The sequence below is a fragment of the Petaurus breviceps genome, unplaced genomic scaffold (genome assembly GCF_028583685.1).
Source record: "Petaurus breviceps papuanus isolate PSGF00001 unplaced genomic scaffold, PetGlider_PUasm1.0 220, whole genome shotgun sequence".
Lineage (NCBI taxonomy): Eukaryota > Metazoa > Chordata > Mammalia > Diprotodontia > Petauridae > Petaurus > Petaurus breviceps.
In genome coordinates, this window is record NW_027185876.1 from 2,945,093 (window position 1) to 2,970,684 (window position 25,592).

The 25,592-nt window shown below is 43.5% G+C and overlaps 1 protein-coding gene across 2 annotated transcripts in view; it reads right to left on the reverse strand.

Moving 5' to 3' along the window:
- HS2ST1 (heparan sulfate 2-O-sulfotransferase 1) overlaps positions 1–25,049 on the reverse strand; it is a 223,600-nt gene extending 198,551 nt beyond the window's left edge. Inside the window, exon 1 of one of the 2 annotated variants that reach the window (XM_069094556.1) lies at positions 24,830–25,049. In XM_069094556.1, the coding sequence (XP_068950657.1) occupies positions 24,830–24,953 (124 nt within the window). In that variant the 5' untranslated portion in view covers positions 24,954–25,049. The remainder of the gene's footprint in view (positions 1–24,829) is intronic. The other variant, XM_069094557.1, reaches the window with a different exon arrangement.
- Positions 25,050–25,592: the final 543 nt, after the last annotated feature.

Genomic DNA, 25,592 nt, shown 5'->3' on the forward strand with positions numbered 1-25,592 from the left:
AGCTATTTTTATCCATTCCAAGCCATACCTAAAAAAGAATTTCTACTATAGTTCACCAGGGAATCACTAAGATTGAAAGCCTTTAATTAAAAAACCTTCAATGAAGGAGAACTTATATGTCCCAAGGAAATTCATTTCACTTTTTTTTTTTTTTTGGAAGAGGTAGAGAAATATGGGAGGGAAGTTCAGACCTATGATTTCATCTGTGTAGGAAAGTACTAGAGAGTAAACTTTATCAATGTTAACCAGCAACTGCCAGGCAACTTCGGAGTAAGTCACTTGGTGCACTGAAGAAACCAAGAGACTTGCCCAGGATCATTCTAATGCCAAGATGGCGTGGTCCATCAATTGCCAGCTGGCCTCGTTAGAAGTGTTTTCTGTGGGTAAGCCTTCTCTGCCCACCTCAGTTCAAATAGAACAAACCCAATCCCTCTTCTACACTGCAGCTCTCAAGATATGTGAACAAAATGAGCATTATCCTCCCCACCTTCTCTTTCCCAAACTAAACATTCCCAGCCCTCCCCACCTTCCTTCAACCAAAGTTGAACAGCATGAACTCAAGTTTCTTCCATAAACTGGCTGCACCCCTTTGGACATTCTCCATCTAATCAATGTCCTTCCTGAGCCATGACACCCAGAATTAAATACAGAACTCCAGATGTGGTCGTACCAGGGCAGAGCACAGCCATAACAACAATAAACATAATAAGATCAGCAAGAATAGCAACCAGCCTTTATAAAGGACTTTAAAGTCTGCAAAGCACTTTTCATGTTACTTTGTTTGACCCTCTGAAGTAGGGGCTATTATTATCCCCATTCTACAGATGAGGAAACTGAGGCAGAGACTTACTTGTGACTTACTTGTCCAGGGGCACACAGCTAAGATGGAATTAAACTTAGATCTCTTTAACTCCAAGCCCCACATCCTTCCCAGGGGAGCCACCACACCCTTCTTATTCCTGAAAGCTACACCTTTCTTAAGACAGCCCAAGATGACAAAAGTACTTTCTGCTGACTTATCAAACTGCTGACTCATATCAAGCTTGGGGTCTACTAAAAGTCTGGGATCTTCTTCAGAAAAATGTACCTAACCATGTCTCCCCCATCTTGTACTTGCAAAGTTGATTTTTTTTTTTTGACCCAGGAGAAGGCTTTACTTTTTCCACTATTAACTTTGTCAGTTTAAGCTTAACCTTCGAGCCCCGTTCCTCTTTTTTGGATCCAGTCATCCAGTGTGTTAGCTATCCTTCCCAGTTGGGGCTCATACAAAAAGATCTGACAAGCATCCCATCGGCCTTTTTATCCAAGACCCTGATAAGCACATTCAAGTTCTGAGAGCCAAGCAGAGATGCCTGGGGTTCTCCAGTGGAGTCCTTTTAAGCTGCCACAGAAATATTCATGACTCCGTCCAGTACAGTCATTCAACCAGCTGGAAATTCACTGAATTGTGCAATCATCTATCCTCTATATATTATCTCTACCTTTACCACCAGAAGAGCCTAACATACTTCATTAAGGCATGGCTCACGTCTATGTAAGCTCTAGCCATGGGATTCTCCCAGCTCAGTAATCCCATCCAAAAAGGAAATTAGGTTAGTTTAACATGATCTGTTCTTCATGATGCCACCCTGGCTCTCTGTGATGGCATCTTGCTTTTTCAGATGTTCACAAAGCATCTCTTTAACAAGAGAATCTGGAACCTTACCGGCAATCAAACTCAAACTCACGGATCTGCACTCTGTAGGTTCTATTCTGTTACCATTTTAAAAAACCAAGACATTTGTCCTTTGCATGAGATCAGAAATACTGAAGACTGATTTTCCTTTTTTTCAGTAACTTCCTTGAGGACGGAGAGTTCACTTTTGTCTTAGTCTCTGCCTCTGCACATCCACAGTGCTTGGCACACAGTAGGCATAGAATGCCTGTTGGTTGATCAATCACTGACCACAGCTCAGCAATCACACTGCTGGTTCTTTCACTCTCTATCCAAGGCAGGTCTAGGTAGGCCAGGTGACCTGGATTCACTAAGCGTCAGGTGCTCTCTGACAATCTCCCTTCTTTGGATGTCAAGTCCCTGTTAGTCAGCTTGGTGCGTCCTTTTCAAGACCAAAGCACATTTTTCAGGGATGAGAAAAAGAGCATTAAAATAGGAGGTGAGCCAACTGTCCTCTCTCTCTCTCTCTTTTTTTTGGGGGGGCTTTTAGGAGGGCAACTGGGGTTAAGTGACTTGCCCACAGTCACACAGCTAGTAAGTATGTCAAGTGTCTGAGACTGGATTTGAACTAGGTCCTCCTGACTCCAGGGCCAGTGCTCTATTCACTGCGCCACCTAGGCTCCCAGCTCTGTCCTCTCTTGAGGACTACTATCCCCATGAGTGGTCCCAGCCCTTCTACAGTACTCACTTGTAGCTAGTAGAAATAAAAAACAACCCATCTTAACCCAAGCTGCCTTGGCTCATTCTGAGCCTTCCCACTCCTGCCACCATCTTAAACTGCTTCTCACTCTTTGTGTATTCACTTGTCCTGCCTTTCATCTTCTATACAAACCTTTATAAATTCTAGGTTAGCTATTGGGTTCTCTGGGAATCCATAACAATCTCTTCAGACGATTCTTTTTTTTTTTTCTCTTCATCAGAATTGTTTCGTTTTGTGTTTTCAGAATTTCATTGCAAAGTTTCCCATCCCCCCAGACTTTCTCCCTCTGTAGAATTTTAGTGCACAGGGTCCTATACACCACCCTTCTGAAGTCTTGAAATCTGTTCTCCCAAAGAGTAAGGTACAGGTCAGACTGTGCCTGGAGCACCTCCCTTCTACTACAAATTCTAAAGCAGAGCAGTCATCTTCCTCTAAGGTCCCCTCATTTCCACTCCCACAAAGCAGTTCCTCTTTCTGGGAGAGAAATGGATCCACACAATAATTTCCCCTTGTTGGTCCATCTACCTCTTGAAGGAAAGAATTATCATTAAGTAGTTGAAGGACATGAATAGTTCTCAAAAGATCTGCAAAGTATTAACAACTATATAAACTAATATTCCAAATCACTGATAAAACGCATGTATATCAAAATTACTCTGAAGTTTTATCTGACACCCTAAAAATTAGCAAAGCTGACAAAACATCTGAAGTGGCTGCAGAAAAACCAGTACACTCGGGCACCACTGGTGGGGCAGAGAATTGTTCCAATCACTGTGGAAAGCAATGTGTGGAATATGCTGAGAAAGTGATCACAAAGTCCAAAACCTTGACACCCAGAAATCCCACAAAGGAGGGCAACGCTAAAGGGAAAGATGCCATCTACACCCCAGAATTTATAACAGCATTTTTTACAGTAGAGACACACTAATCTGGAAGGAACTGAACAAATCGTGGCATATGAATGTAATGGAGCTTTCCTAGAAGAAAGGATAAATATGAAGAATGCAGAAAAAGTATGAGAAGACATGTTTGAACTGATAAAGTGAAGCAGGACAAAGAAAATAATATCCACAATAACAACCAAAATGGAAAGAATGACAATAAACTGAAATTGGAGGCTAAGAAATTATGACCAAACTAGGCCACAAAAAAGAAATCTACTTCTCCGGCCCTAACCTCCGCTGACTTCCAATCTCACGTTTCCAACTGCCTTTCAGACATCTCAAACTGGATGTCCTATGGACATCTTTAATATCTCCATGATCAAACCAAACTCATTCTCTTTCCCCAAAAAAATCCTCCCCAATTCCAAACTTCTCTATTATTGCTGAGGGCACCACTATCTGTCTTTCTAGTCCTGACCCTTCACTGTCTTCCACCCTTTCCTATCCAATCTACTGCCAAGGCTTGTCGATGCCACCTTTGCTCCATCTCTCCAATACCCACTTTCTTTCTTCTGACATATCCACCACCCTCATGCAGCCCCTTTCCTCCACACACCTGGACTAATGCAGAGGCCTGCAGGTTGGCCTCTCTGCCACAAGACTGCCCATCCCAGTCCATCTTCCACTCATCTGTCAATGGAATTTTTCTAAAGTAGGTCTGACCCTGTCATACACCCTTACTCAATAAACTCCAGGGGCTCTCAATCACCGCAGAATCAAAAATAAAATCCTATGCTTGGTATTCAAAGGCCTTTATAGCCCAGTCCCTACCCCCACCCTTCCAGTGTGCTGAAACCTGTCTCTTCACCAAGTCCTCCAAGGTCCAGTGACACTGGTCTCCTTGCTGTTCCTCAGGAACAAAAGGCCCCATCTCCTGACTCTGGACATCATTACTGGCTATCCCCCAGGCCTGGAATGCTCTCTGCCCCAACTCCACCTTCTGGCTTCCTTCAAGTCCCAACTAAACACACTTTCTACAGGAAGCGGTTCCCAAGCGTCCTTAATTCCACTGCCTTCCCTGTCAACTGTTTCGTACTTATCCTGTATGTAGCCTTTTCGTACATAGCTGTTTACATGCTGTCTCTTCTCTGAGACCATGAACTCCTCCAGGGCAGGGCCCATTTTCTGCCTTTCTTTGTAACCCCAGTGCTTAGCACAGTGTCTGGAACACAGTAGGCTCTTAGATGTTTGCTGACTGACATTAGTACATACATCCTTCTCTTAAAGAGATGGGATACTAAGGAGGTAGAACATTACTTAGAATGTTGCACATGGCTCATGTGTGGATTAGTTTTGCTGAACAGTGTTTTCCTTCTCTTTTTTATTAAAAAGTTAAAAGGGATGGATCACTGGGGAAAGAATGCAGAGGATTCTATTAGGGGGAAAAGTACAAAAATAAATGCTGAAAAATAAAAAAAATTAATTTAAAACATAATTAAGGCAAATCAAGAAGTTATTAGCTGTGCTATTTTAGAAAGAACCAGAGGGCACTACAGCAAATATCAGAATAAATGAAGTACCCCATCACTACTATGTTATGACTTGGTGCCAAATTCCTATTTCGTCTTTCTATCCAGATGATCTGTAGTATCCTCTCCCTCCTGTGACCTTAAAGCCAAATGCTCTGTGCCATGCTCACTCCCTCCTCCCACCTCTGTGTGTCATCCCTACTATTCTCCAGCCTGACACAGCTCAGACTGTCCCTCAGCCTTTCCTCTTCCCCCCTCCCCTTTGTAGCCCCAATTAGAGCATTTTTAGGAATGTTTCATTGTCTCTGACAACTTACATCATGAAGAGGCCTTCCTCAAGTCCCTTCACCTTGTCTTCTGGGAAGACCAGCTGGCTTTTGGGGCTTAGGTGGCAGTCACCTCCCTGTCTGACGCAAAAAATCAAACACTGCCACTCAATGCAAACAGTGTTAAGACTGCTAAAGGGGCCCCTGAACTTGTCTTTTTGAATTGCCGTATCTTCCAGAATCACTGGACCCAGAACATGCAGGAGGTCCTGCTATGTACAGGAGAAAGTCCCCAGCCCCTGAGCACACATATTTGTTACTGCACCCAAGCAGGATTCCATGTGTGTCCTCAGGAGGCAAGACAGGTGCAGTAAGTGTCAGACTGAGGTCCTCTGCAGATAAGCAGACCTCCCTATCTTCATGGTCTAAGCCAGAGGTGGGGAACCTGCAGCCTTGAGGCCACATGTGGCCCTCCAGGTCCTTAAGTGCAACCCTTTGACTGAATCCAAACTCACAGAACAAATACCCTTAATAAAAGGATCTGTTCTGTAAATCTTGGACTCGGCAAAAAGGCTGCACCCGAGGACCAAGAAGGCCACAGGTGGCCTCAAGGTCACACATTCCCTACCTCTGGTCTAAACAGTTCCCAAGAGAAAAGAAAAAGGCTTTTGCCATCACCCTGTTCCTCGCTGTGGGGAATGGTCTTGTCTTTTTTCTCACCTTTGCTGCAACATTCCCCCTCCCATGTCACACCCCTTGCTGGGTATCCCCTCCACTCTTTGTCCTGCTATATAAACTTCAGTAAACACTGGTAACCCTTTGGGTTCCCCATGCTGTTCATTTCTCTTGTAATAAACCTGGTTTTCACCTTAGTCCTGTGTCGCTGTGGTTGCCTGCTGACAACGGTCAATCCTCAACATATGAGCTTTTCGAGATTTCAAGCATCTGAGAGACTTTATTAGCAATGTTCATTTCACTTCTGAGTTTGCAATCCCACACCTGGGGCTATGTACAACAGAGGAAAAAAGATGAGAGGCGCAATGGGTATAAGTTTATATCTGCAAAAGGAAGGAAAGTCTAAAAAGTGTCTGTGAAGCTGTTCCAGAAAGTGCTGAAGTACCGGGTCAAGTGCACAATAAGGAACTGAAAAAATGTGAAAAGCAGCCAAGTTTGTGGGTAAATGAGATGGCGGTCACTGCCCTCTCCAGACCCTCCAAGGGCCGAACCAGAGTCCTGCCTCCTCTGCTGTCCATGCCCGCTGGGCCTCATGCATCCAGGTTGATGCCACTCCAAAGCAGCATGAAGAGCAAGGTCTGCCCAAGCTGCCCTGGGTAGGCACTCTGAGTTTGAGTTCTGATCAGGGCCGGGTCTCAACCTGAGGCAGGTGCTTTTCATGAGGAACAGTCCAAAAGGAACCTTAGCTGTGGCAGGTTGCCCTTTTTCACCTAGAGGTTCTTCTGACATCATGGCCCCTGCCCCTCCAATTACGTCTATTCTCTCCTCTGTACTGTGTGGGTTACTTCATGGTTACTATGCTAGTAAAAGGGCATCTTATGAGAATTAATGTTTGTCATAAAGAACTGTACACAGAAAAGCAAGTCTTTTCAGCAATCCTTAGGAGAGATTACAGTCTTTGGTGGTTATGGGAACCTAACCCCCTATTTCCCATAGAACAGATGTATCAGCACATGTTTTCTTGACTTTCCACACCAGGTTCAAGGAACATTATCCCCACAGAAGTTGAGGATTGACGGTGATTACACAATGTTCTTACTCTACCCTAGCTTGAGATCCTCAGCCCTGAATTTCAAATTGTTCTCATCCTCTAAGCCCCTAAACACCTTAAGTCACACTTAATGCCGCTTAACAACCATATCCTCATCAGAATCCTTTCCCTCATTTCCTTTCCTGCAGCACTGGATTGAACCTTTACCCTCTTTGAGCCAGAGTTGTGTCTCCCTCAATTTCAATTTCTCAGGTTCTCCACAGTTTCTCCTCCCCAAATTCAGGCTTGGTTCTTCATCACAAGTTCAAAGCCCTCTCAATCACCTTCACCTCCTTATTTAACTCAAGTATTTCTCTAAGCCTTCTCTGTCATATATATAACTTTCCCCTTGAGAAGACTGAAAATTCTCAAGGCAGTCTTAATACTTGTTGAATGGATGACTGAATCGACTGGAGGAGGTGGGGACAGTATCGACCTCAGATACTTAGTACTTGGAAGTATTAACAGAAGCACTATTGTTCATGCTGAGTCTCCCAGAACAAATACACACGTGTGGGGATTCCACTGAGAACAGCTTAAGTTTTAGGCTTTGTAGAAAAGCTCAGGGCACAAATCATTAGTCAAAGGCTCCCACACATCCCTCATAGTGTCACATCTCCACCAAGGTCTAATTTTCTGAGTACATTTTGTTGAGAACCTACTTGTTAGTAAGTTGTTGGAAGTATCTACTTGGCTGCCAAGTTATTAAGAGGAAATAGATACAACAAACCAAGTAACAGTAACATATATGCAAAATATATAGTGTAAAATAAGATACAGAATAAAATATCTGTGATGTGTATAGAAAGATATAGACTATATATGTGAAATGAATGTGTGTGAAGCAGAGAATTACTGAGGTTACTTTAAGAAATACATGTGTTCTTGGTACATAAAAGTGAAGAACACAGTCCTTGCCTTTGAGAAGGCAACGATTCAGGTTTGTGGGTAGGGGCAGGGAAGTTGAAATGAGACATATGCGCTAGGAGAGATGAGGCAGATATTCATCAGAAATCTGAGGACTGGGGCATCCCTCTTCCAGCTGGAAAGGAAGCTGGCGCAATCAGGGAAGGCTTCGAAGAAGAGAAGGCACCCGGGCGAGGCCCACAAAGGACAGGAAGAAGAGGAGAGGCGAGTGTTTGCAGAATGGAAGGTAACATCCAAATCCACAAAACTTAACAAGTCCTTAGATGTGAGCCCAAGGGAAGAGTGAAAGAGGACACCATTGTCAGTGAGTTAATGGTGGTGCCACCCACCAAAGAAGGGAAATCAGATGGGGAAGAAGCCTTTTATCAAATTATGAATTCTGTTTTTGGTACGCTGAATGTAAAGTATCAGTGACACATGCCAACAGAGGGGACAGAAACCCAGAGCAGACACAGGATCACGGATGTCAAGCTAGAAGGGGCCATAGCGATCATCGAATCAAGCCCCGCATTTTACAGGTGAGAAGTGAAATGTCTTGACCAAAATCATAGACAGCAACAAAACTGGGACTCACTTCAGTCCTTCCTCCAAGCCTAACTTTTTTCACGGAGCCACTCTAATTTGGGAGTCATTTCTAAATAGGTAATAATGAAGTAACATATTCATGTTACGGTGGCCTGTGAGCACAACTGGCAAATCAGTCAATCAACAAGCTTTTATTAAGTGTTTATGTGCCAGACACCGTGCAGACAAAACAGAAATGAAACTGTCTCTGGCCTGAAGACATTTACATTCCATCAGGGGAGACATCTATGTGTAATAATATCTACAGAATAAATACAAGGTAATTTTGGGAGAAAGGTACCAGCAGCTGGAGGGTTCATGAGGCAGGGACGAGAACCAGCTCAGTTCCAAGAATGCAGAGTCTGATGATCTATTTGGAGGCATGAGGAGAGATGTGTGCTGTTTTATTTATTTCTTTCCCAACTCTTGCTGGATAGAGAATATTGCAGCATCCTAAGGACTAAATATCTTTCCAGGCTTAATGCACCATATTGCCCTCACGCAGACAAACAAGCCCACTTGACATTCTTCAAACTCTCCAGCCATCTCCCACTGCCAAGGTGGAACACAGGGAAGTCCCTTCCTTACCACCACCTCTTCTGGTCCCTTCCTAACTTTCCATGAAGGCTCAGCTTCCTCCATCATCTCCTACCAGAAAGTTGGCTGTTAATACCCGCAGCCTCTTAACACACTAATTCTCACATACACGCTTATCTTTTTATAATCTCTGGCCCCCAAGAAAATGTTCTTTCCTTGAGGACAGGAGCTATGCTTTCTTTCTTTCTGTCCCTCTATCCTCAGCGTCTAACAGTGACTGTAGATGTTTAATACACATTTACTGGACTTGATGGGTTGACTAGAACTGAGACTCTGGAGAAGAGAGCAGAACAAACGGAGAAGTAACACTCCTACAAGATGAAGGAAATTTAAATGCAAAAGGGCGGACTGGAAAATGAGCCACAGTGAATTTTGTTGTTGTTCAGTTGTTTCTGTCATGTCTGACTGTTCAAGATGTAATTTGGGGTTTCCCTGGCAAAGATACTGGAGTGGTTTGCCATTTCCTCCTCATTTTACACATGAGGAAATTGAGGCAGAGTTAAATGCTTTGCCCAGGATCTGAGTGTCTAATACTTGAGGTTCCTGGAGGAGTGTCTGAGAACTGACTTGAACTCAGGCCGTCCTGACTCTAGGCCCTGAGCTCTACCTACTGTACCACCTAACTGCCCTCACAGTAATCTTAGGGATTGCTATTATACCTGTGTGACAAGGAGGGACTGTGGCAAAGGTCTTCAGGGATCCAGTTTTTGAGGGAAGGAAGAGTGAAGAAGGGACGCCTCTGTGAAAAACAGGGAAAAGGGTTTAACATCTTTATGTGGCCTCTGAGAAGTGGGCCTTAGTTTTAAATTCTTTGTCCTCTGACTGCAATGTTGTGTGGGTAGACATACACAAGTTGTTATTGATGTCTTTTGTTTTTACATCACCATAGTTTCCAGAAGTATCTATTCCCCTTCCCCTCTGACAGAGTCACTCCTTACCCCAAATATTTGTAAAGACAAAAGAAGAAAAAAAAAGGAGGGGGATCAACATAAATGATCAATACATCAAAAAAGTCTAAGAACATGTGCAATATGCTTATGGACTTCCATCTCGGCAAGGAGTTGGGATGGGAGTGTCTCCACATCTCTTCTTTCCATCCATACTCTTACTTTATAATGTTGCAACATTCACTTTTGATCTGGGGAGGGGGAGAGTATTCTTTTCATTTACACTGCTGTAATCGCTGAGTATACTGTTTTCTTAGTTTTGCTTACTTTGCCCTTCATCAGTTCATATAGATCTTTTCAGGCTTCTCTGTATTCATCACACTCATCCTTTCTTATTATAGCACAGGAATGCTCCTTTACATTCATATTCCACAATTTGTTTAGCCATTCTCTCATTCGACGGGCATCTACTTTGTAATCAATTCATCACTATCTCAAAAAGTTCCGCAACCAATATTTGTTCTCATTGGATGCACTCTAGCTACCTATTTATTCTATGACCCCAAATTCTATGAGAGATGGTACTGACAAATCACAGCTGAAACACAGGCTCAACGACTAATACTTGAGGTTCCTGGAGGAGAAGGTGGAAAGAGAGGAGAACATGTGGCCCAGGACAGAGACGTGAGAAGTACTCACACTTAGCAAGAGGTCAAAGAACAGAAAAGAAAGACTAGCCAGAGAGGCAGGAGAAGGACCAGGAGTGTCACAGAAACCCAGGAAGGAGACAATACCAAGGACAGGCAACAACAACAAATAGTGCAGCAACATCAAGGCAGATGACCACTAGGAAGAAGACAGTCTGAAAGTGGGAAAATCAATGATGACCATGCTAGAGGGAGGGAAGCCAAATTACAGAGGAGGATATGGAGGTAGCAAGCATCAAACAGTCCTTCTAGAAATTAGGCAGTAAAAGAGAAGAAAGAAAAAAGAAGATGAGATCAGGAAAGGATCCAGAGAAGGTCTGTGTTTGTTTCTGCTTGTTCATTCAAGAACAGGGAAAACCTGAACATATCTGTAGGCAGAGGGAAGGAGGAAACGGAGAAGAAGACTGATGAGACATTGGAGGGAGGGAGGAGGAAGGAGGCTGACTGTACTCAGAGGAAAGTGTTGTTGATGATGATGATGTCTGGTCGGGGAGAATAGGATGGAAGATAAGAAGAAAGGACTCCTTCCTTATGGAGTAAGGATCTTGAGAATTTCAAAGGATTGGAAAAGGGAAAAATAAAAAAGTTCACATAGATGGCCTTAATTTTCTCAGTAAAGTAAGAGATTTTATAAAATCATCTAGTGAGAGAGTGAAGTTAGAACTAGGGGTTTCAGGAAAGAGTAGAAAATTTGGAAGAATTTCCATGGGGAATGTGATAAGAAGTCAATAGGTCAGTTCTTATCAACACAATGAAAAGATCATGCTTGAATCAGGAGAGTGGAGAGTCTAAAATCATCTACAATGCTGATATCAGGTGGAAACCCTAGCCTAGAAACAGAAAATGTCCCCCAAATCAAAGGGGAGCTATGTGAAAAAATTCCACATTCAAGTCACATATTTCACTTCTAGTCCAAGAAATCATCAAATCCATTCTCTTGGCTGGAAAGGACACTTCAGCAAGACAATCTCCCATACAAAATCGGGACTTTTATGTTATTATTCCAAAAAGCTATTTGAGCAAAAAAATATATAGTTACAATTGTCTCTAAATATATACTTTTAATGTACAAAATAAATATAGTTCTGTCAAATATAAAAACTCATTTCTATATTATTTCTATTTTTAAAAAGCTAACCATGGAAACTAAAGCTTCCTAATATTCTCAGAGTAACATTAAATATATTTTAGAGCTGAAAACAGATTTCCCAGAGTAGCAAGGTAAAGGGACCATAGTAAATCTTTTCATATTTTCCAGTGGAAAAGATTTAAATCATATTCCCTACTTACAAATAGACACTATTTAGCAGTGTGTTTTCATCATGTATCTGTAAAATTTAAGGATAATCCTGGGATTAGATTGTAGTGTTTACATAAATTGAATTACTGAAAACTTGGAACCTCTATTAAGCATGGTAAACAAGTAAAGCTAATGTTTTACTCCTAGAATCAAAATCTTTTAAATGTAAGTCTGAATAAACAGAAATCTAGTTTCAAAGCCCTACTTTACTGCCAGAAACAAATAGTAACAGAAAACTACCCATATTTGAAAAGCAGTCTTTTTAAAAGGGGAAAAGATTAGAATTGCACAAAAACAGTGACTTAAGGATAGCTTCTAAAATAAAAATAAAGATCCCATTCTCAACAATATCCTCAAAGACATTCTCAATCATTACCCATGAATCAAGTTTCTCTCTTGGGTCCTTCATACTAATCTCACACGTTCATGAACAGCTAGCTCCCTCCAGTACAGATTACCACTGCTCCTGGCAAAGAATGAGAACACACTGAACCATCATTAAGAAAGGCTACCTGCGGGCCTACTAGGAAAGTGCTCTTTCTGGCAGGGAGTATTAAAAAGAGATGCATTAGAATTTACATTCTTCCTACTGTCTAAGAGCTATATCATGGGGTCCAAGAGAGTGCCTGTGAAGGCATCCTGGGATCCAGCCCAATTAACCCACAGCTGACTGCTCCTTGGGGTTTTACATGTACTGGCACCAGAAGTGTCTGCATAACTAGCAAGAATTGACCCACTCAGGGACTCCCCACCAGCAGTTCCAGAATCCCTGCAATGCCCCCTTCCCTCAACAGCTGATAGTCTAAAATGGTTCATTTTTAGACATCTTCAGACAACATAAATACAAGTATCCCAAGAGCTGCTAACAAGGATCCAAAAAAATTCAACTCTACTCAGCTCTCTTATGGTAATTTTATGGGTCTCCCAAGATGCTTTGGGACCCACTGTTGACCATAGCAGGGGGAAAAGGGAGTGTTCTATAGATAATCAGAAGCTGCCACTACAGAAAAGAGAAGTCTCCAGCTCTACAGGCTGGGGCTACCAGCAATGAGGCCCTCTCAGAGAAGAACCTGATGAGTAAAATGGCTGCCATCATCTATTTCTATAAGATTGCCCTTTCAGAAACATTATCTTATACTGTAATGCATAACACAAAATGTCAGTCGTCAAGCTGCTGGTCACCAAATACAGATTTCAATATATAAAGCTTCCTTAGGACGTAAAATTGTTGCTAAGAAAATTCAGGCAGGTAGGTGGTCTAAGCAGATTTCATTGTACTTTTCCAGCAGTACAAATTAGCAGGAGGCTTGCTTATATGACTTAGGGAAAAATGTTTTTTTTAAATGAACAGCAAATTCTGAGTTGCTTTATTATGAGTCAGAGTTCAATTTAAATGGTTATTCACTGTGACTTCCTGTCAAGGCATCCCATTTCTCACTAGACAAACTAAGTATATATTCTAACAAAATAGAAAAGTCTTTGCAATATAACCATACACACAGCTTTCCAAAAACTCTGATTTTTAAAGAATTACAAGGGATGAAAGCATATAATCAAGGAAAGCATACAAAAAAGGTTTACTGGTCAAAAAGAATTTATAAATGCCTACTATGTGCCCGGAAATGTGTACCAGGGGTACAAAAGAAAGACAAAAGGCGGTCAAGGCGCTCACTGTGGAATGGGGGAGACAACACGCAGGCAATGGAGGCACTGACACGAAGGGGGACCAGCAAAGGCTCCCCGTAGGAGGGGCTTTGGAAAGAAGCCAGGAGACAAGGAGGGAGCCAGAGAAAATGTCCAGAGTATGGGGATGGGGAGACGGCCCATCTTCTCTGATACAGCATCGAGGAGACCAGTGTTACTGGATCTCAGATTTCCTAGATGGGGGTGGAGAGGAAGGCAGAAGACCAACAGAAAGGTAGGAGGTGGCCAGGTTCTGAAGCACTTCAAATGCCAAACAGGACTTTCATATTTGTTGCTAAAGGTGATAAGGTGTCACTCAAGTTTGGGGTGTAGGGAATGACGTGCTCAAATCTGTACTTCTGGGAAGATTAATTTGACAGCTGAATGGGAAACAGACTGGCATGGAGAGACCTGAGGCAGAGAGAATGACCAGAAGGCTCCTGAAACAGTCTGGGCAGGGGTGAGGAGGGCCTGCCCTGGAGTGGTGGCAGTGGCAATGGACAGAAAGGGGGTGGGTGTGAGACATATGAGAAAGGTGAAAAATCGACAGGCCTCCCCAAGAGGAGACTGGATGAGAGGGAGACATACCTAGGCCGTAGTACAAACCTCAAAGAATTGTGCCAAGAAGGTTAAAGTTCAAAAAAAAAAGCTTTCAAAAACTGTAAGGATGATTTAAAAAAAAAACAAACAACTTTTTATGCGTGTTCTGAGTAAGAAAAACAAAGCAGGGAAAGGTCCATGGATTGAAGCGATAGGGCAGTGCCAGTCATTCTCCATCAAGGCAAACAGTCTTCAAGATGGAACAAGCAAGGTTCAGAGGGAAGGGAAGAGGACGGATGGAGAAAGAAGGAAATGCACTTGCTTCTTTCTAGAGCCCCCATCTCCAGACCAGGCAGGAGAGAGAAGCCATTCCAGGGTTCTGAAGGATCTCCCAGATGTGATCCCAAAGCACACTGTGCTCTTTTTCACTTCAAACCCTCGCCATCTGCCTTCCTACTCCACCACTCAAGCACAACTACTCTCTACGAGGTTACCAAGGATCTCTTTGGCCAAATCTAATGCCCTTTCATCAGCTGCCACCCTACAACATTTTTATATGGCTGACCATCTCTTCCTTCTGGACAGTCTTTCCTCCATGGGTTTTCATGGCACTGCCTTCTCCTGGTTCTCTTATCAGGCTACAAGTTTAGTCTTGAGGCCTTTTATGCTCTCACTATATTCTCCATGACCTCATCATTGACCATGGATTGGTTCAACCGCCATATCTCCCCAGATAACTCACAAACCACATGCTGTGGTGGCGGTGGTGGTTCAAGTTGTGTCCAACTCTTCCTGACTCCATTTGGGATTTTCTTGGCAAAGATACAGGAGTGATTTGTCATTTCCTTCTCCAGCTTATTTCACAGATGAGGAAACTGAAGCAAACGGAATTAAGTGACTTGCCCAGGATCACACAGCTAGTAAGTCTCTGAGGCTGGATCTGAACTCAAGTCTTTCCTACTCCAGGCTAGGTACTCTATCCACTGCCCTTACATATTACATTCCTCATTCTTCCTGCAGTTCCAGACCTGCATCACCAAATTACCCTGCTAGACCTTTACATTTTTAAGTCTCATATGCATTTTAAACTTCCTCCCCTCCAAAAACCCTAGCCCTCTTCTTAACTGTAGGCACTTATCAAATGCTTGTTTCCTTTCTTTCTCCCTCCCTTTTTCTTTCCCTCCTTCCACTTTACTTCCCCCAAACATAATCTACATTCCAATCACATTGACCTTCTACTGCCTCTTCCCAATACACATTCTTTCTGCTTTAGAACCTTAACAAAAGCTATCCAAGCCCTCTACAATCCCCTCCAAACACCAACACTCTCTCTCTCTCACTGCTGATCACCTCCTTTTCATAGATACTTAGATACACAGATACTAAGTTTTCACGATAGTATCCTCTCCCAATTTTCTTCTCTTAGCTGTCTGACTATTCCTCCTAAGTCTCCTTTACTGTGTCTCCATCCATGCCAAGTCTACAAACCATGAACGCCTCCAAAGGCTCTGATCTCTTTTTCCCTCTCTTCCCTCCACACTATCTTATGTGGCAATCTAATCAGGTCTCACTGGTTTACTTATCATCTCTCTGCAGATGATTTTCAGATCTAGCTATCTCGCCCAAATCTCTCTCTATACCTCCAGGTTTCACATTACCAACTGCCTCCGAAACATCTGAAATGGATATTCTCTAGGCTTTTCAAACTCAACATGTCCAAGACTCATCTTTCCCCCCAAATCCAACCCGTTCCCAACTTCCCTATTATGTCCAGGACACCTTCAGCCTCTGTAATGGGAATGTAAATGTGAAGGTCTTCCCTGCCCCTAAGCTGAAGTGCACCTGGAGCCTGGGGTGGGAGGCTTGTTTTTCAGTAGATACTTCTTGATTGGCCAGTGAGTCAATAAGGTTGTTACATTCTCTGAGCCAGGAGAAGGCTATATAAGCTCTGATGTGTAGCTTTGTTTTGGGGCTCACTTTGAGAAGTGTTCTATGATTTGATATGGATTCTGGAAAGCCGTTGTCCAGAGCCCCCCCTTGAAAAACCCAGATGTTGATTGGGTATGGATGTAATGGTTGGACAGTTTGGAAAGCTGTCTACTTGACCTGTTTCTGTCTTGATAATTCTGCTTGTATACTTTGAAGTTCAGGGTGCTGACCTTTTTCACCCTGAACGAGGTAAACGATATATGTTTGACTGATTAAAGTAAGCTTGTTAACCCATTTTGAGTTGCTTTCCTTTAACAAAGCAGATCTAAGAACCTGTGTTGGCAGCCACCCTGAGGACGCTTGGGGTGCTTGCTGCTACAGCCTCCCAGTCACCGGACTCATATTCTGTCCATCTCATTTCAGCCTTCAATATCTCCCTTATACATCACATTCTCCTGACTCACAAAATAACCACCTTAATACAAGGCCATCATCACCTCTTGCCTAGACTCCTGGGGCATACAGGGTATTCAAGGAGGACTAGTACCTCTGGCATAAGGACTTGCCAAGCCCTCTTCAGGGCTACTCATTCGACTTTGGTGTCTACCTGGCACTCAACTCTCACCTCTGGCTACCAGAAGATGCAGCATTTGGAGCAGCCATACCCCAGTAACACTATCTCAGCAGATGGGCTGAGGGTATTGGAGGGGTCTTCAAGTTAAAGCATGAGAAAATTTTACCCAGCAGAATGGGCATGAGAACAATTGGTTTCAATGGCCATGAAGGCAGCTGAATCAGGCACTATAAAATACTCAGCTTGGTCAGATATCAAAGACAGCACGGTCATCCACTGCATCCTGAGACATCACCAGTCAACCTGACTTGTCTTACCATTGGATTCTGATGACTCTGGAAGAGAGATTATGGCTGATGACTTTTGTACAACTCTGTCTCACTTAATTCCAATTTACAAATGAGTCAAGAAATCACCAGTGACATCATTGATCCTCTTCAAAAACAAAGGGAACAGCAACAAGAGCCCTCTAAGGGTACGCTCCATCTCCAGTCTCTCCCCCTTCTGATTCCAACCCCCATTCAGATGCCAGAGATTTTCCCAAAAAGAAGGTCTGACCCTATGAGCCCCCATTCAATAAAGAAGCACTGACAGCTTCCTATGCCTCGACCCCCCAGGACTGAGTATGAAGTCCCCTGCTGGCACTGAAGGCTCTTTCCTACCTTTCTAGCCTTTTTACATTTTACACTGGTTCACACACTCTACAATTCAGACACAGGCTTATTAACTGATCCTCACATAGGACACAACATCTCCCAGGGCTTTGCTTTGGGTATCCACCACACATCTCCCTTCTTGCCTCTTCCCCCTAACTCCTCCGACTTCCTTCAAGACCCAGCTCCAGCAGCAGGCCTTTCTCAACATCCCCTGTTGCCACCAGTGTTTCCCTCTCAGACGAGCTCCCACTCCCTCCACATATATCCTACATGTAGACAGATGAAGCATTTATTAAATACTATGTGTCAATTATTAGGCAATGTACTAAGTATTGGAAATACAGATAAAAGAGAGAAAGAGAGCTCTACCCTCAAGAAATTTATACTCTAGTTGGGAAAAAAAAAACACGTAACGTGAGCTGGGGGTTGGGAAGCAGTGGAAAAGTAATGGCAGAAAAGTTAAGTATTGAAGACCTAGGAAATTCCAGAAATGGTGGTTTGGAACAGCAGGAGACCAATTAAAGGAAGATGCCATGGGGCAGAGGCATCTTCAGGGTATCTCGGCTGCTGGAAAGAGATGAAAACGTTCTAGAGTGAGGAGTGGAGCTGGGAGAAAAGCATACTGTAATGTAATGCCAAAAGAAGGCAACTTCCCAGGTTCAAAATACCAGCATAGGTGCTCTCTATTTTATTCAGTAACAAACCCAGAACAGAGAAGATCAAAACATGACATCATTCAAAATACAGCATTTACTAAGTGTGATTAAATCATCTCCAAGGCCTACCCCACCCCAGGACTTTCCAATCATTCAATCAATTATAAAGTCTCTGTTCCAAATACTTCTCCACCCCTAGGCTATACCTTAATTAAGTCCACCACAAAGCCCCTCTTCTCAAATGGAGATTAGTTTCCAAACATAAGTAAAATACATTCATTTGCTCAACCATAGAACACAAAAAGGTCAAAAGTTCCCCACCCCTGGATCGCAATTGAATCTACCCCAGAGTTACATCAAGTTTAAACACAGCACTTAATACCCAAATGGAGGTCTTTTCTTCATCTTGACACGAGGCAAGTTCTCAGCAATCTTAGTTCCTGGAGAGACAAGGCTTAGCAAGGCCATAAGATACATTGCCAGTCCCTTCATGAATTTATCCTCTGTCTGTAGAACAGTCCTAGAACCCCTGAACACATTAGCAAAGCCCTCTCCCAGGATTTCTGTAAACATACAACAAGAAAATCCTTCTTCAGGGCTTCTGAACCAACAGAAAGGCTCCCAGACCCCTGCAACAACAGCACTGTCCTTCACCAGTGGACAGTATTCACTCTCAGTACTGTCCCTCACCAGTGGACAGTATTCACTCTCTGTCTGCAGGACAGTCTCAGGCCTTCTTAACCAAATGCCAGGTTCCAGGACTTCTTCAACAGGACAGTCTTTCACCAGTGGACAAATCTGGCAAAATAACATCAAAACAGACAGACAAAGTACCAGCAAAACAGCCATGTCTCCTCAGTCCTTGGCAGCTCAGGGGGCAGGTCTCAAAAGTCCAGGGCAATTCAAAGCGGCCACCAGCAATCTCTTAGTCTCTCCCTCTCCACGAGGAGCTGCTCCCAAAAAGAACTTCCGCCTCTCTCTTGTCTCTCCAAATCTACGTCACCAGCTCCTCCCAGTCAGGACTTTCTTTTCACATCAAAAAGTCCATCCCACAGGTGGGATTAACAAGCTCTGGGTTTTAATACAATCAATTTGAAAACCAAGCCAATACAGGGGAATCTTTAATTGCCATTACTATCACACATACCTAGTTATTTCTCTCTCTGTAAGCTCCTTGAGAGCAGGGAGAGTTTTTATGGTATCACTTTGTATCTTCAAAGAAAACACAGTACACATCACATTTCACCAATGCTTATATTAAGTGCTCATTATCTGCCAGGCATTACAATGGGGGAGGCAGCCTTTTCAACAGAACTGGCTCACTCTAATCTTTAAGCCATGGGTCAATCTCAAATACAAATGGGGCCACAAAACATAAAGGATTTCTTGGGTGAGGGGGAGGGAGGACTTAGAAAACTCCATATTAACATTATGTTCTATTGTATTTTTATTTTATTAAATACTTCCCAATTATACTTTATTCTGAGTCACTGAGTCACTACCTCGGCTTTAAGGAACCAGAATGAACAGAACTGTTCCCAGGAAGGTGTAAATGGACAAAAGTTCCCATTTTTAAGAGCAGAAAGTCAGATTATGGAAACTATGAATTGGTGAACTTGACATTGCTCTAGAAAAATTTTGTAAATAACTACAAAACATTGTTTTTAAGTACTTAGAAAAAGAAGAGGTAATTGCAAGATTGGCAGTATGAGATTAAAAAAAAAAAGTCATGCCAAACTAGCCTTAATTCCCCTTATAATGAGATCAGAGGCATTTAACATCAGCTTATTTGGATTTTGGCAAAGATTCTGATCATCTTCCTTAATGTATGGACATGATCATGTGAAGAACAAAATAGCAACCCATTCAATTGAGTGGATTCCAACCTGGACCAAAGCAAATCAGACAAGAGTGGTGATCAGTGGCCTGCCATTCTGGAGGGAAGGCTCTAGCTAGTCTAGAGTTCTGACTTTTGCCCTTTTCTATCCAACATTTTTAGCCTTTATTTAGATGAAAACACAGAAGGCAGGCTTATCAAATTTGAAAGGGAAATAAAGATGGAAGGGCTATTTAATACTTAGATAACAAAAATGAGGATTCAAAAAGATTTTGAGAAAATGCAAAGATAAGCCCTAAGTAATAGACACTGCCTAATGGGGCCAAACATAAATCCTTGGACTTAGTTTCTTACAGAGTATTTACAAAATACAGGGGGACTAGGGATAGCTGGAGTAATCATTTGAGACAAACAGTATGACAAGGTTGCTAAAAACACTGATGTAACTGTAGATTCCATGAACAGAATAGTCTTCAGGGCTAAAGAGCTATGGTTTCACTCTAACCTTTCCTGTCAGACTATATATACCTAGACATTTGCAGTACTATGTTCAATGGTGAGCACCAAGTTCTAAGACGCTGACACAGTAAAGTCTACCTAATGGATGAGAGCCAGGAGGACCCAATCTAGGGGAGGTCCAAAAACCACATCATAAGCCAAATGGTCCCAATAACAGGGAGTGCAAAGACCCAGATGCAGTCATGCCAGTGGCCTTCACTTACCTGAGGGTATACGCTGTGGGACAGGAAGTCTTGTGTGTGGTTTTCAAAGCATGAACTAGACCCAATGAGCAGGAGTAAAAGGCAGATTTCAATGAAGAGCTTTCTAATCATCTGAGGACCCAGGCAAGGAATGGGATGTCTCATGAGGAAGCTGCTATAACGAGGGGATTTCAAGCAGAGGCTTGCAGAGAACCCAGTCATTCTACGTTCTACGGTAAGGCTCCTTGCTCAGGGTAACAGTTGCAACATTTTCATGAGCCCTTTACAGTTCCAGTTATAGGAATCTTAAGGAAACAAGCTGCTTCCTTCAAATCTTTGATTCTCCCAAGTATTACTCTGTCTGAAAAAAACTAACTGCTGATTATATAGCACAAACATATTAATTTTCACAATGGAATTGTGGATATGATCAATTCTGACACCTGACACTATCCTGCTAGGCCTTTCAACTGAAACACAATCTGAAATCAAATAGTATTTGGGGACTAGCACACCATGTGCCTTCTTATCAAATGGGAAAAAATTCTTAGAAGGGAGCATTTCTACAACGAAGTGTTTTCTTATGTCAGAATTGAAAAAGGGCTTGGTTAGTTTTGAGAGGTGGCTAATTTTTGCACTTGGAAAAAAACATGAACTCTTGCTCTATAGTCAGGAGAACATTTTAGTGCTCTCAACATGGAATTAAATCATGTCCATTACACATATACAAAAAAAGGCTGATACTTCGCTAATAAATTCTTTCTGCTTATATTACAGTACATCAAGCCTTTCATACCAGAAGCTGGATTTTCCTAGTGCAATGTCTAATGCTTATTACAACAGAGGAACGTTAACTACTGGTACCACTCAATTATTAAAAAAACTTGTAGAAAACAAAATTTTAATAGGTCTATTAATAGGCCTATTAACTAATATCAGCTTGGAAAAGGCCTGAGGTTCCACATTTGCAGATTTCTTCAAGGATAATAATTCAATAGAGCTTAAAGCATTTGAAGATTTTGAGCAAAACACAAGCTGAAAGGTAATGCATTTCCTGAGCTATGCCCATGGCACACTGAAATTATTACATCCTTCAGTTTACCCCTATAGGCTCTCATGGCCTCTAGTGGAGCACTTCTGAAGCGTATTCATTGCCATCTCTGGCTACTACTCATGGTGAGACTGACGAATATCCTTTCTTTCTAAAAAAAAAAAAAATCTCCACAAAGATGATGGCATCATAACACTTCCCGAACAACAAAATGGTATCATACACCCAAGGAAAATAAACATACCCACTTTATGGATAAATAGTAAGTGACATAGCTTGGCAGTCAGGAAGCCCACTATAGTTAGTCTTTTCCACTTTTAAAACCACTCTGGAAACTACATTCAAGTGTTAGTAACCTTCCCTTCTTAAGGCAAGAAAGGAAAATTAAAAGTTGAGAAACCATTCCTCTCTGTGTTCTATTAACAATCTGGAGGGCTTCAAGTTTGCAGCATCTGCATGCAGCACACTAAGGATCTTATTTTAATTATGCATAAGTAAACCTGGCAAATACTTTTTGTTCATTAAAGCTGAATGAGGCAAATTAATATAATAATAGTAATAGAACACATTTGCAAAGCACTTTTAAAATCTGTAAAACACACTGCACATAGTATTTCCCTTGATCCTCAAAATAATCCTGAAGTAGACACTGTTATGATCCCAATCACACAGATGAGGTAGCTGCTGCTGAGAGAGGTTGACTAGCCTGTAGAGTCAGATAGCATCTGACACAGGATTAGGACTCAAGTCCATCATGACTCCAAATCCAACTCTCTCCATTAAGACAAGCTGCCTCCTATAATCTCTAAAAATAAAACTATAGATAGTTTTAGGCTAAAACTATACAGATAAAATGATATTCAATCAACAAGCATTTACTAAGCACCTTCTTTGGATACTGTTCCAGGGATGGAAAGATAAAACTGAAACAGTGGATGCCCTCAGGAAACTTTCAATCCATGGAGGGTAGAGAAGATGCACTAATGTGGGTCTGTACAAAAGAGAAGGTAATTTGGGGATCTAGGCATTAGTGGCTGAAAGATGAGTGGGGGAGGAAGTTTTAGCTAAGTCTTGGAGGAAATAGACTCTAAGAGGCATGTTCTGCGCAAGAAAAAAAAGGGAAAGGTGCATTGATTGAGGCAGATGGAGTAATGCCATTAGATGACAAAGAAGCACAATTACTCACCTCCCATGCAATACCTCATCTCCTACCTCTGTCTTTGCTGTTCCTCACTCTTGTAATACACCCCCTCCTTACTGCTCTAGGCCAGTTTGGCTGAACTGAAGGGGGTATGAAGAGTAACACTGACCAAATGGTCGGTGGGACCAGGTTGTGAAGGACTTGAAATATCAAAGGAGTTTATATCTGACCCACAGGTAACAGGAATTGCAACTGCTGGTGTTTATTGAGAAGAGCAATATATGTCACCTTGGCAACTGAGCAGAGGATGGATTGGGGGGGAGAAGCTTGAGGCAAGGAGACCAAAGAAAGGGCAATGGTGAGAGTCCAGGCAGGAGGGATGAGGGCTTGAACTGGGAAGTAGTTGTATGTGAGGGGAGAGAAGATGGATGTGAGATGTCCAGGTAGAAAAGCCAGGATATGGCAACTGAGTATTGTATATTTAAGACAAAAAAGCATGATGAGTTGAGGATGACACTGACGTTTTGAACCTAGGTGACAATTAAACTTATTTAAACTGAAACATTGAAAATATTTTATCTTATAGTCATTTAGGTCTACATCCTGATGAAATCAAATTAAATGATGCCAATGTCCCCATCAACTGCCTTCACATACAAGTACAGAGAAGAAACTGAGAAATTTCTTTCAGCTCTTTTTCTATTTGCTAAGTACACCTCTTGTCATCAAACACACTAGTATTTAACGTGCCTTATCACAATGCTCTTTAAAACTTTCTGTAGTTTTTTACAAAATGTACTTCAAAACTGAATAAATTCATGTGTCAGCTTAATTCAATTCAAGTATTAAAGGCCTGTTAACTTGCAAATGACTATACTTGGAATTGGAAATGTAAAAAACAAACTGTTTCTGTCTTCAAGAAACTTACATTCTGAGAGAGCAATTACTAAAATTCAAATGAGAAACTTTTTCATTCTAATCTAACATTTAATGTACTATAACAATAAACGGATCCAACAGGCAGCTTGGCATGGTGAATATAAAGCAAGCCTAGAACCAGGAAGACCTTGGATTCAAGTCCCACTTTTTACCCATCCAGTCACTAACTCTCAGTATTCTAGGCAGCTCTCTAAAACCCAAAGTTACAGACAAGGTACCCATTTCCAAAGGCGAAAGGATTGTTCACACCAAAAGTTCTCTATACCAATGAAATCAGAAATCCTGTCCCTACCCAATTCTCAACATGTATCTTCATTTTTTTTTTAAACACCTTCCTTTTTGTTCTTTATCCCAAATGATGAAGTTTCACAAACCATTTTTTTAAGGGTAAGGAGAAGCACACATTAGTTAGCATGATTTTTTTGAAATGTAAATTTACAAACAAAAATCCTGTAGAAAATTCAACTATGAGCCTATCTGGAGCTGCTCCAAAGGATCTCCCCAAATGAAAAGCACTCTAGCCAACATTTTTCCGTTTTGTCATCACAGCCCACTAAAACTTCCTTACCTTCACTTCAAACCCCATTCTGCTCCTGATTCTCTCGACTTTTAACACCTAGCCACTGGGGGTATCTCGGGTCCCCTTTCATTCATTTTATGAACTGTCTTCCCCCATCAAAATGTAAGCTCCATGAGGGTAAGGGCTAGTCTTTCTTTTAGCTTGTATTTGTCTGCCCAGGGTTCAGTGCAGCACCTGGCTCCTAGCAAGGGCTTAATAATAGTATCTATTCTCATTCTCTCAACTTCTTAATCACCTCCCAACACCAAGACACGCTTAAATTTTCAAGTAACTCGATTCAATGGAGTAAGTCGCTTTGGGGGCATAGCCTTTTCCCTGCAAAAACCACTACCTTGGTCCAAGCTGGTCACCACCCGTGCCACTCGACAGCCCCCCGCCTGTCAGTCGCTGCCCGAAGTCTCGGGACGCAGATCCCCTGATCCGCAGCGCTTCGGGCTCCTCTCCCCACGACCTCGCACCCGCCCCGGCCCCAGTATCACCTCCCGGCCCCACAGTGAAACTGACTCGGGTCAATTTCGCCGGCTCCAAGCCTCGGCTGCTGGAAGCCCCAGTTCTTGAACGCGTCCGCCCTCCGCCATCCCCCAAGCCTCCTGCCCCTGGCTCCCCGCAGGAGGACTCCAGCCCGGGGCATCCGTGTCCCCCGCCCCCCGGGTTGACAGAGGCATCCCCCGCTGCAGCCCCAGGAGCGCCCCCTCCCCTCACCTAGCTTGGAGCGGGACTCCTCCAGCTTCTGGATCTGGTTCTCCAGAAAGAGCATCGCCACGGCGAAGGCCACCACCGCCAGCAGCTGCAACTTGGGCGGCATCATAATCCTGAGGAGCCCCATGAAACCCGCCGCCGCCGCCGCCGCTCGGGATCACGACATACCGCGGGGGGCGGGGAGCGAGGCCCCGGGGGCCAGGGGGGCGCGGGCGCGCGGCGCCGGGAGGAGCGAGCCGGAGCCCCGAGGCCGGCGGAGCGGGAGTCAAGCGCCGCAGCAGCAGCGAGAGCAGCGGCCACCGCTGCCTCCGACCCCCCTTCTTCCTGCCTTCCCTCCCTCCCACCACCCACCCCCGCCCCCAGGCACCAACGCCAACGCCGCCTGCGCCCACTGCTCCTCAGCCTCAGCAGCCGCCGCCGACCGCAAGGCCCCCTGCTCTTCGCCGCACTAGGGCTCTCGCTTCCCCTAAGCCGGACCGAGCCCGGCACCTTCCCAGCTCGCTCGCTCCCTCGCTCGCTCTGCCCACCCGCCTCCCTGCTTCCTCCACTGCCTGCCTCCCTCCCGGGGCCCCGCTCCAACACCGAGGCTGCGACTGCGCCGCCCTCGGCCCCGCCCCCAGCCCGGGCCCGCCCCCTCCCCAATACGCATTCACGCACGCTGCTCAGCAGCCCCGCCTCCAGGCCTCAGCAAACACTCCGCCTTCCCTTCCCAACCCCACCGCAGCCGCTATTGGACCCCGCCTCTGCCACCATGGTTGCAGTGGTC